Below are 12,463 nucleotides of genomic sequence, written 5' to 3' on the forward strand. Positions count from 1 at the left end.
TTTTAAAATAGACTTAACTTTATTAGGCAAATAAGATGACCCAACTGTACAGAAGTGAATATTTTGACCACTAGATGGCAGTCTTAGGTTGTACCTAAAGGTGCTGGGATATTTACACACAGAAAACTGAACACTGAGGGTTTAAAATATAGTTTGATCAGATGCTGAGGATGAAAAGCAGCAGACGTGGTGCGTTCAGGTGGACTCTCCATTTTCATTCACATAATCGGGCTCATCTGGAAAGAAAGATGACAAAATGAACATGATTTCTAATGGATGCAGTGAGTCCAGTTGGATTGGTGTTTTCTGATAAATCTGTAAAACCTAAAATTTTTTACTTGTATTTAAAAACAACAAAAAGGAACGTGATGACTACAATAATTCCACACTATTTTACAAATATTTTGTTACCTTACTTAACCTTAAGTAGAATTTAACTGGAAACTTAACTGTAATTATGTTTTAGACAACTTTTTTATATATTTTTTTTTTCAATGATTTCTACTTTCTCAATACATTTTAAAAACAGACCAGTTAGTTTTGTTTCAGTTAAGCTTATTTTCATTAAGGCCTGTTGGTATTAAAAAAAAAAAACATTCAAAATAATTTGTTTTATCCAGACAATTTTCTTAATGGTTGGACTCCACCAACTTGTTCGCCACATACCAAAATAAATAGTTTTTCAAGATGATGCAAAATTAAATTTGACACTTTTGCCATTAGTTATAGAACAAAGAAAATTAGGTATAAGGAACTTAAAATCCAGAATTGTAGAAACATATTCTGTTGAAAGCACCTGTGACATTTTTTGATGCATTACTTTTAAGTAGTTTTAAAATTTGTACTTTTACGTGAGTAAAAAGCTTCAGATTGTAGCATTTTATTTACAGAACAGCTGCTCCTTCATTTTGCCCTCATTGGGTACCACATCCAGCATCTGTTGGATTTCATGTTTTAGTTGTTTCAATTTTGAATGATGCCAAATTTATAGAGAAGGACGGATGTGTTGAGTCTTGTGGCTCATATCACACCTTAGCTGAAAGCTTGGCTTTATTACATTGCTCTGTTTTATTGCTTCAGGTCACCGTGTTTGTATTTGCATGAAATTGCCAAAAAATCACTTTACATTTTATTACATAGATCAGAACTCACCGCTTTCCTGCTGTTCCAGGAACTCTGCGTTTTCATAATCGTCATCTGTTTTGGTGAAAGAGTATTGTGAGTGAGTCATCTGCCACTACAACATCAAGATTTTCATGCTGAAACACTGGCAGCACAGACTGGATTTTACCTTCTGTTATTGACAGAGACGGGAAAACATTCCCATAAAGGCCAGGATTCTGCTCAGCTTCTAGAAACAAAGCATTCATGTCATGAAACGTCAAAAAATATTATGTATTTATTAAACTACTACATCTACTAGACACAAAGGAACACCATAACCTCAAACCACACATTTATTATGAAAGACAGAAAAGTCCCTGACTCTGTTGCCCACTGTTTTTGATAACTTTCATTAAAACAAGTTTTTTCGTTATATTGCCACCAAACAGTGTCTGCTTTATTCAATCTAAAGAAATCATGGGTTTTGTTTTGTTTTTTGCATCTTGGTGAAGCATTTCTCAGATAAAAACACAAAAAAAGATGTAATATTTTATATGAATCCATCCTCAACGACAATAAGTTCACTAAAGAAAATCAAATCCCTTTAATTGTGCTGGTGAAGATTCTCAGTCATCCAGGTCATAGACATTCCAAAAAAGTTGAAGACATTTTGCTTCCCATCCAGGAAGCTTTTTCAATTAAAAATGTCACAAATAACGTAAAGTTCGAGGCTTTATAGAGTGAAGCAAAAACAAAGCCTTGTTTTGGCCTAAAAACATGCAAATTAAACTGAACATAAGGGTCTGCCCCTTAGGAATGGGGGTCGTTTAATTGTGCCCACTTCGGCCACCAGAGGAACAGTACCAGCTTTTAGCTCTGCACACAGGCGACTTTGTTTTTTTCCATTTTTAACTTCACCAAGCAACTCTGAAAAAACTCTGAAAAAATGTTTTAGAAGTTTTTTGTTTTGACTTCCTGTAAATTTCCTGAAACCACTGATCTAGAGCGTGGGTCACTGTGAGCTCAGTCCCAGTTAAAAATCCTACTGGTCAGTCTGGCCTCTGCCACAGGGACAAGGTCAATTCCAGAGCCTCAGTTACATATCTTTGTTTTATAAGTATAGGCACCTAACCCAGATCCCTTCTACACGAGGACTCTTCGCTTATTGTTTTACCCCAACAGAGTAAGTTTGCTGGTCATAATCATACATCTGAAACCACATGTGATAGACACTGTATGAGGAAAGACTAACACAAAAAAAAAAACAACCAAAAACCTCAAATTATAGCCCCCTAGCTCCTGTTCCTAGGTCCTAGGCCTAGGACCCTTTATGGGGTCAACAGTAGGAACTCTACCCAGAGTAGGAAAAGAGCTACGTACTGTTTCAGTGATTCTGAACAAGCCTCAGGCTTATTGATGTCTCTATGAGCAGGACATGCAGATGAATGACGTGTTAATATGTGGTTTAAGGCATAAACTACTTACCTGCTAAATGGCTTTTTTCGTTCTCATATAATGACACTGCGATCGGTGCTCTGTGAAAAAGTGAAACACAGTCTTTCATTTCAAATTCAGTTGTTTGCATGAGTTAATGTTCAGCTCAGCAGTACTCCATGCTTTTTTATAGTTTAGTCTATTTTTCTTTCCACCTGTTTTTCTCAATTCATAAAGTTTCTTAAATTGAATTGTTTTTTTCTTTGTTTTGTTTAATCCAGGAGAGTTAATTATATTCCCAGGGATTTTCTATCTTTGAGGGGATTTCAGTTTATAGGTGAGAAATTCCTGCTTTAATGGTTTGGCTGCAGATCTTTCTATTTTCTAACCTTATTTTCTGGTTCTTCATTCTGATTGGCTCTAAGGCTCTATTTTCACATTTTCTGGGAACCCAGCTCAGATCAGTCATCCGTGGATTGGGTCAACTTCTCTGATTGTTGCTCAGTCTTCTTTGCTCCTCTTTCATCATGGTTTCCTCTGCAGGTGGTGAGTCCACTGGAGGATGGCGTCACGTTGCTCTTTCAGCCGGGCGTCTCGTACCTCAATCTTTTTTTCTTTTCATAGGGGCTATTGAACTGCTCTTTGTCTGATCTGTCACCAAGATCCTGTTTGCCTTGGGAGACCCTACCAAAACACAGCGTCTGGGATCATCCAGGCACTGAAACCCCCTCCACCACATAAAGGTGGCGGTTCTCAGTCTTTCAGGCTTGGAGTAGAACTGCTCCTCCTCCACATCGAAAAGAGTCAGCTGAGGTGGCTCAACATCTTTTTCAGATGCCCCCTGGTCGCCTCCCATCCTGAGGAGGCCCAAAGGACGAGCCAGGAAACGATGGAGAGACGATGTCTCTCGGCTGGCCTGGGAGCACCACTGGCCTAGAAGAGTTGGAGGAGGTGTCTGAGGAGAAGGAAGTCTGGGAGTCCCTGCTGAGACTACTGCCTCTGCGACCCGGTCCCAGATGAAGCGGGAGACAATGAGACCATGTAGCTCAGGAGCCAGTTAACTTAAGTTTACCTATGGAGTTGATAACCACCTTTGTTGTACCAATTATTACTCCTCAGTGTTAGAGTCAGTAAGGTTTATTTCATATTTCTATTTTCACATTTCTATTTCATTTTTTCTATTTGGAAAAAAAATGAAATAGAAATGTCTCTTTCAGGGTAATGTTGGCCCTGTGTTTCTCAGTTCATCCTGATGTTAATATGAGATTCTCCTTGTTTCCTTCCTTTTCCTAACTGTTTTTTTTACTGAACGGTTACCTTTATGCCTTACATTTCCATACAAGATCAGAGCTGGCCCAAGGCATAAGTGAACTGAGCCTAAGTCTGGGTACCTCAAACCATCAGGGGACTGCCATCTGGGCTTGAGTTTTAACACAAACCCTGATTCTAACATGTTTGAAATGTTTGTTGAAAATTCAAATACTATTAAATTTGATTTGGTTTCAAAATAGATCAATTAAAATATTTCAAAGGAATTATCAACTTTAATTTGTTAAAAATTAAGAGAATAGTGGTAGCAGAACTTAAGGCTCCAGCGGAGATCGCTGGCCTACAGTGAACCTAAACACTGAGGGATGTGAGGAGAATGACATCACAAGCAGATGTGGTCATCAGCGGATAACGAGGAGCAGCTGAGGCAGAAAGTAAGCAGGGAGACTGAGGGAAGTAGACTAATTAACATGGGAAAGTGAGATTAAAATGCACTGAAACTCTAAATAAAAGGGAAGCGGAAGAGATCTAAGATAAACAAGGGTACACCGATAACAGAATTAAGCAACAGAAATAATACATAAACAACAAGAAAACAATCCTCAAATCTAACGTCCAAAGATTATGACAAGTGGGGCCCCAAATCCACCTCTCTTTAAGGGCCAACACAACCTTGAGCCAGCAGTAGATGAGACCGGGTTCGGCCTGTGGTTCTTTGCCGGCTGTCTCTCCTTCTCTCTTGTACCCCCTTTTCTATCAGACTACTCTACAATAACGAGCCACTAGTGCTGCTAAAACCTCAAAAAAAAAAAACAAAAGAAAAAACAATAACACAAAACAAAAGCTTTTTGTAATACAGAGGAAAATGTAACCAGTTTTATTCTAACTATGATTCAACACCTAGTCTGTAGCTTCTCACTGAATATTCAATTTTTATGCAGAGCAAATCAAAGGAAATTCCCACTGCTTTCTTTTGAAAGCAAAAGTTAACTCAATTCTCATTTCAGATAAAATCAAATTTACGTAATGGAGATTAATGTCTCTCAAAGCAGCTGATTAGTCACAAAATAATGGACACTGTTGGCTCAAAACCAGCAGGCTCTCCACATGATGCTGTCGGCCGCAGGGGTTTAGAAATATTAAAAGCGTGGAGACTTAAATAAATGAGACTTACACGTAGTCATGTTCCAGGCTGGAGCTGATTGTTTGCACTGTAAGAACACAGCAAGTAGCATTAATATAAAAGCCGCTTGTGGGAATTCTGTTAAAAAATACTTCAAAAAAGTACTGCAGCGTAAACCAACTTACAACCTGACACATTTTCATAGTCCTGCTCTTCAGTTTGAGCTGCAAACACAGATTGATCGCACAACTGGTTACTTAAAGAAGTTTCAGGCTTCTTTTCTACGCATTCATACCGAGGAGCAGCAGCTTACCGTCTTGAAATTGATTCTCCTCAGGAGTGTCTCTGGAAAACAGTTGTTCTTTATTATTCAAACTGCTAAACGACACAGGGGGACAGCTCATTATTCCCTCACAGTCAATTTAGTTCCAATAAGCATAAGACAAACATGTCTGATTTCCTAATTCATGTGTTTTGTTAAACCATATGAATAGCGAAGTCCTTTGGGTGGTCCAGAGCCATGCTGTTGACTTTAGGGGGTGATACCTACGAAGCGACTGGCGAGTAATGTGGGACAGAGTTAGTTAGGCCACATTTTGATAATAAAATGTGGCGCTAATAGAACTGACCTGCTCTTTCCAATCTTTGTAAAACAGACTCCTTTCTGTCACTACTCCACATGGGAAAAACTAAGCACATCCCATGATTCAACAGGATAAGCTGCAAAAACGCTTTGTAGCTCTGCCAGTCTGTCATTTTTTGCAGCATTGCCTGATATGTTGGAGGTTTGAACAGTTTTTTTTCTGCGCAGACCCACAAAGTCAGCATTTCAATGAGCTTAAGGTTAACTTTGAAAAGGCCAATACTACAGATTGGTTGTTTGCTTTTTAAGGTCTCTGTAAAGTGCCTTGAAAAAACGTGCTGTCAATTGGTGATAGCACGAATAAAATAATAATAATAATATAAATAAACTGAAATTGAAGATAAATTGAATGCAATTTTACAAACATTATCAAAATGTAGTTCTAGTTCATGTTAATGACCATGTTTTGGCTAAGCTTCAGCTGTCAGACCCTAGAGAAAAGAGTTTAGTGACTAAAGGGGGCCAAAATGAGGTGGCTGCAAAAAACAAGGCAAAACATACTGTAGGAGGTGTGTGTCCTGATCTGTTGTTTGGTTTTATCCATATCTAAAACTTTGGATTATACTCAAACCTGTGTTCTGAGGCGATAATTGTCTAAAGGACTTGTTGTAGTACAGTAGTAGCCATTCAAAATTTCCCCACTTTCTTGATGGGTCCTTGGCTGGTCCCCAACAAATGTTTTTTAAACATCAATATTTGTACTAAAATATTCTTTCTCTCAAGACTTCTGGACATTATGATCTAAAGAGAAGCTTTATTTCCTGGTCAGACCCTGTTATTCAGTGAAAGGGTGGAGTCAGAGTAAAAAAAAGGATGCCCAGGAGAAGGCCAGTGGCTGGAAGTTGGATTGGATTTCGCTGGGAGCTGCAGGGCAGTGGGCTGCCATTTCGGCTGCCATTTGACTGGGAAGGGCCATTTTTAATGGCTGCTACTGTAGGAGTCATATGGTCGGTTCATTCAGATGCAACTGTTTAAAGCAAAGTTCTGCTTCCATCAGAGAGAAGCAGTTTTTTTTTCCCAATTTCATGGACTTTTTGCCAACATTAGCGAGAGAAAAGCAAAGCAAACAAACTCATTTTGTGTGAGTTTCTCCTAATTTTTACTTCCATGAACTCTAACATTTAACAGGCTAACTTAGGCATGCAGGATCTGATCTGAGATTCTTCAAGCATTGTAAAATTAGAGTTTTTAGTTTATCTAACTTTGCATGGAAATCTACTACTAGGAACACCACCAGCTGTCTTAATTCTTAATCTCTTCAATAGTTTGGAATGGTGGGCAGCAACGGAAAAAGGATGCAGTCTTACCTTTTAAATTTTCTTTAAATACTTGTTTTATCTGGAAAAGCAAAAGTGACTAAACTCCTACTTTTATACCATAGTATCTGCGTGGTGCTTTTCCTGTTAGATGCATTAAAAGCAGGGTAAATTTCTATGTGCTGAAGATATTACTTTGCACATTGCACATCTTTATAACATGAAAGGTGCATGTCCAACTTGCAGAAGAAGACATTTTTTTGCAAACTTTCAAGACTAGACCTTTATCAGGCAAAATCTGTTTGTCTAGTACCAAAATGTTGCAAATAAATGTCTTCTTCTGTAAGATGGACAGTGTGCGGGAGTCCTCTTTAAATTATGTGCTGAAGATAAAATTGCCTGTTTTTCTAAAAAGATGGATCGAAACCTCTTCAACAAGTACTGTAGATAAAAAATGGACATAAGATGATGTGTAAGCAAGTGCAAAGGTTTTAAACCCTACCCTACCTAATTTTTTCCTCATTTCCTCTCAAGGGAAAAGGCTTTGCAATATAGTTGAAAAATTTCAAAGGTATTTAAAATGTGTTTGTTAAAGAAAAGGAACAAACTGAATTAAAGAATCCTTCTGACTCTTTTTTTTCTATCAAATGCAACCTGCAGACTGTGATAGCATCTGTTTATATAAGATAAGAAGATCGTCACTCTGTACATACTCTGAGGGTGAAGACATCGGATTGGCTCTGGTGACTGAAAAATAAAAAAAAGAACCAAAAACGATCAACCAACCCTCAGCATCAAATTCCCACCTCCAAAAATGTTTATGTTTTATTCTTACCTGTTTTTGATCTCATCACTGCAAATTTGCTGCCCCCACGCTGGCTGCCAACAAATAATTTCAGAATGACATGAATTTGAAGTTTTAAGCTATAACAGACTCTTTCTTCTTTTATTTTAACAGATAAATGTTCCAGATCAGGTAAAAGTGACCTTTTAATTGCTTATCTAATTAGCAAGGTTAATTGGCTGAACAGGCGAGGTGTTCACAGGGGAACTGAACACTTGGCCTTTTCAGCCATGCCAACAATTCCCTCTAATGACCCCCCTTTCAGAGACATAGAAAGGTATGGGGTATTGCAGGCTAACAAAGAACCCAAACTACTTCTCATTCCTGAGGGACGGACCCGTTCATCCAGTTCAATGTGAATGTTTTCTAAGCCAAAACAAGGCTTTGTTTTTGGCCAACTTTATAACGCGTCGAACTCAACCCTATTTCTGACATTTTGAATTGAAAAAGCTTCCTGGATAGGAAGCGAAGTGTCTTCAAATTTAGAAACAAATTCCAGTGAACTGTTTTTTATCTTTCTTGGTATAAATATCAATTATTTTTTAATTGTTTGCTATATTTAGAAACAATATAAAACAAATGGTAATAATAATTTGCAGGACAGGATAAATGCACGTTTAACCAGATTATTGTCTCTCCCTCCAAACTCTCAACCTTTGACTTCTTATATATATATATAAATAAATAAAAGGTACCTTTGACACTACAAAGTATTTCTTTGTTATGAAATATTGGAGAAAGGCTTTTGCCTCCATTACGATGCTGGCTCTCCACATTTCATAACCTCACTCTGAAGCAGCTGCAACATGGCATCATGACACTTCTGGCAATAAGGCTTTTCTTTAGGAAAGCTGCATAAAGTCAACAACAAAGTGTCTTTGTTGAAAAACACATTTTTCCAACTTGAAACTACCTAGAAATCAACTGCTGCTGATACTTTGCAGATAAGCTGCTAAAAGAGCCAGGTTCTCTCAACCTTGAGGAGAAACTACCACACTCTGCCTCACATCACCACAGAAAGTGGGTGTTTGTTTACTGGGCAGGCGTGGCGCAGTCAAGGTGGGCGCTTCCCGTAGAGGGTGGGTAAACTCTGCCCTATGTAGGAGGGCGATGGCTACTCATTTTCCAGAACGGCGAGGGCTGCTGCCCAGAGAGCAGCATTCATATAGATTACTAAGACATGAATGAATAAAACGAAATACCACTAAGTGCAGGAATACCATTATAACATAGTTAGTAACAAATACATTTAGCATGATAAGGGCCCTTTAATTTCCCCATTGTCCCACAATTGCCCAATTCATCATCATCATCATCTGAAACATTTAAAGAAATTTGAACAAAAAACAAATGAAGTCTAAAAGGCGGCAAAAACGTTTTGATACTCACAATATCTGTGGGTCATATATTTGAGACTCCTCATGTATAGTAGCTGCAAAGATGCAAAATGACATAAAAAAACAAACTTTTAATAGGAACCAACTTATGTCGGTCTGGCATACAATAGTATGAGTGAAGCACTGGGTAATTAAAGAATCGTCTCAGTAAGGTTGCTGATTAAAAACTTGATTTTTCTATTTTAAAATGTCCTCACTGGAAGCAGGACGGCATCAGCAACAAGTTTCTTACAAATAAGTATATAGAAAAACTATGTTGTATAGATAAATATGCATGCATGTGTACAAAAACCCACCACTTTACTGCTTTAATTAGGAACCCCAAAATCCTGCATGAAAAACACACGGCCAGCCCACTCCCACCCACACATGGCAGCACGATCCAAAGAGATATTGTTGTTAATTGTAATTATTTTAATTATCTGACCCATAACAATATGTTAAAAAATGACTGATAACAATGTTAAAGGCGACATATTGTGCATACACTGCAAAAACCATCCAGAAATAAGTAAACATTTCTTAAATTAAATGTATTCACCCTTAATTTGAGTAGGTAAATAAGATGATTTGATATAGAATTAATTTTTTTATTCTTAAAATAAGATAATTGGATAATATGCACCACATTTGAAATGTAGTGCATATTATGTAAATATTATGTAAATTGTCTTTTTGCATTGGCAAAGTGTCTCAATAACCTCCCCAATTCAAGAATAAAATGCACTTATTTTAAGAAAAATGACTTAAAATTTACTTTTAGATTTATTTTTTTGCACTGTATTTAGCCCCAAATCCTTTTATCCAATTTAAGTCAATTAATTTAAGTCAATGCCAGGTAAAAACAAGGCAAGAAGGTAAATAAATACAAATAATTTGAGCATGAGTTCCCAACTATAACAATTAACATTTATAAGCATTGCATTTGAGACATAATGATTATACCAAAGTCATAAAAATCCTGAACAGGGATATTAAACATACATTTTTTTGCTTTTTTTTCCCCTAATTTTTTGCTTTTTCTGTTTATTTTTGAAGAAAATTCTGTTTTTTACTTCGGGGAAGGAATCCTGGTTGAGCTCCTTCTCCATCATTTGATCGTCACCAGGTGTGCGATTACAAACTGATCTGAGATGCTTCCTGACGGCACCTTAACATTATGCTGCAGAGCTTTGCTGCTCTACTTGCTAATTAGGTGGTGCCCCTAATAAACTGCTGTTTATTTTAGCTTCAGCCCTTCTCAGAAGCTTAGTTTGTCAAAAATAATTGACTTCCTTTGCTGTGACCATTAAAATGACCACAACAGACCTCAGGTTTAGCATACTGTAGCACTCACTACACCATGACTTACATATGGCTAACTACTGATACTTTACGCTGATTTATTTGTTTCTGTTTACATGAACCCCAGTCGGCCTCGGCAAATGGCTTCTCACACTGAGCCTGGTTTTGCTGGAGGTTTTTTCCTGTTAATAGATAGCTTTTCCTCTCCTCTGTCACTACAAGCATGCTTAGTGTGAGGGATTGCATTCGGGTCAATGAGTCGATGCAATCAACTGGTTTTCCTTAGATGGAAAACTTTGAATCAATCTGACTGTATAATCTGGTGAACTGTAAAGTGCCTTGAGGTGACATGTGTTGTGAATTAGCGCTAAATTAATAAACTGAATTTCATTGAATTTCATCTTTTTGTTTTGCTGAACAGAAAACAGGGAAGATGTACTTTGAGCTGATAACTTGTTTTTCTGGCAAAGTTATTTCTATCCTTACAAAATTAACAAAATGTTATTATTTTAAGCTGCGGCAGATATGTTTGCACGTGTTCCCGTCTTCATTTTTGCTCTTTGCTTTGATGCTATAAAAAAAGAGCGATGAACAAAAGGTTTCAAAATAAAAAGACAAAATGGCTGACTACTGATACTTTATGCTGTTTTATCTTTTTGTTTTGCTGAATAGAAAACAGGGAAGATTTACTTTGAGCTGGTAACTTATTTTTCTGACAACAAATCCAGACAATGGTATTTCTGTCCTTTCAAAATGAACAAAATAGTTGTTTTAAGCTGAGCCAGATATGTTTGCATGTGTTCCTGCCTTCATTTTTGCTCTTTGCTTTGATGCCATCAAAAAAAAGAGTGATGAACAAAAGGTTTCAAAATAAAAAAGACAAACGTGCAGAAATAATTAACAAAAAGAAAATCAACAAAGCAATGTTCAAATCTGTCTCCCTCAGGAGATAAAATCAGACACAAGTCCAGCCTCAGAAAGATCTACTTACTTGATTTCTTTTTGCATCGCAGACACAAAATTGACAGCAGACTCAGCGACACCACTGAGACAACAGCCAGGACTGCAGCCACCAGACTAAGGTCACCGTTCATACCTGAAACACACACAGACGCCAAAAGCTCACCGACTGTAATGCCGTTTCATTTCACTTGCTGCAAAGGTTCAGTCGAAGGTGCTAATGGTCAATAGCTATTCATTTTGAAGGTGGTTTTTTTCCTGCTATCAAGGCCAAGCGTCACAGGATGTGGTTGGCTCAAAGAAAACTGAAACGTAGTGCTTCTTGTACAGGACTTACACCATGCTGTCTAAAAGCATCAGACCTCATAAGAAGAGAGCACCTGTGAGGAACTTAAAAAAATAAATTGTTTCCTACAAGAAAACCTTTAAACAACATTAATATCATGTGATGTCATACCATACATTTGCATGTAACACAATCTTTTACACTATATCCTACAAGAAAGCAGTTCAGGTATAAATAAACTTGGTAAACCACATTGCTTCTGCTTTTTTTTGTTTTTAGATAATTAAGGAGCAAATAGTGATGTTGAGATAAATAATGCTGACACAACAAAGGCTGTCAATTATTTGTGCGTCTCTAGACACCTTTAAAATGCCTATGTGACAACGCTCAAGAGAAGACCCTTGATAAGGATCTGGTGGAACGACGAACGATTTTATTTCAGACGGGCCTTTATCAGAACCATCTGGGCCTCGATTTGAAGGAATCTTTATTTAAATTTCCCAAAGAACTTTCTACACAACGCCTCTCTTTATCGGTGTACAGACAGCATGCAACAGATTTTACCCACATTTGGCTCAGTTACCTCAAAGCATACAGCTCTAAGGTAAGCAAAGACCTTTTTTTCCCCCGTCACTCTGTGGATAACAGGATTTTGTGCAGATCTAATGTGTTCTCAGACACAAATATTAACATAGAAAACCACACTAACAACTAATTATTCTGCTATGAATTAATCTGTACTAATCATTCAATCCATCAATTTAAATCACACTGAAATTGTTGTATTTTTTTTTATTGCTAAACTCCAGCATATGTGAAGGAGAAAAGATTTTTAACCACTGTTTATTTAATCAGATAGATTA

General features: G+C 37.3%; 1 protein-coding gene across 8 annotated transcripts in view; it reads right to left on the reverse strand.

The window, feature by feature from the left end:
• The window catches only part of si:dkey-183i3.6 (LAT2 domain-containing protein), a 22,250-nt gene continuing 9,787 nt past the window's right edge, over positions 1-12,463 (reverse strand). For 3 of the 8 annotated variants that reach the window (XM_038271961.1, XM_038271953.1, XM_038271960.1), the window contains 11 exons: positions 11,346-11,450; positions 9,063-9,105; positions 7,665-7,708; positions 7,543-7,576; positions 5,244-5,308; positions 5,116-5,154; positions 4,982-5,018; positions 2,590-2,639; positions 1,292-1,351; positions 1,153-1,197; positions 1-236 (listed from right to left, as the gene is read on the reverse strand). In XM_038271961.1, the coding sequence (XP_038127889.1) occupies positions 196-236; positions 1,153-1,197; positions 1,292-1,351; positions 2,590-2,639; positions 4,982-5,018; positions 5,116-5,154; positions 5,244-5,308; positions 7,543-7,576; positions 7,665-7,708; positions 9,063-9,105; positions 11,346-11,448 (561 nt within the window). In that variant the 5' untranslated portion in view covers positions 11,449-11,450 and the 3' untranslated portion in view covers positions 1-195. The remainder of the gene's footprint in view (positions 237-1,152; positions 1,198-1,291; positions 1,352-2,589; positions 2,640-4,981; positions 5,019-5,115; positions 5,155-5,243; positions 5,309-7,542; positions 7,577-7,664; positions 7,709-9,062; positions 9,106-11,345; positions 11,451-12,463) is intronic. The other 5 variants (XM_038271956.1, XM_038271955.1, XM_038271954.1 and 2 more) reach the window with 5 other exon arrangements.

This window comes from Cyprinodon tularosa, unplaced genomic scaffold (genome assembly GCF_016077235.1).
Source record: "Cyprinodon tularosa strain WSP-4 unplaced genomic scaffold, ASM1607723v1 ctg812, whole genome shotgun sequence".
Classification (NCBI taxonomy): domain Eukaryota; kingdom Metazoa; phylum Chordata; class Actinopteri; order Cyprinodontiformes; family Cyprinodontidae; genus Cyprinodon; species Cyprinodon tularosa.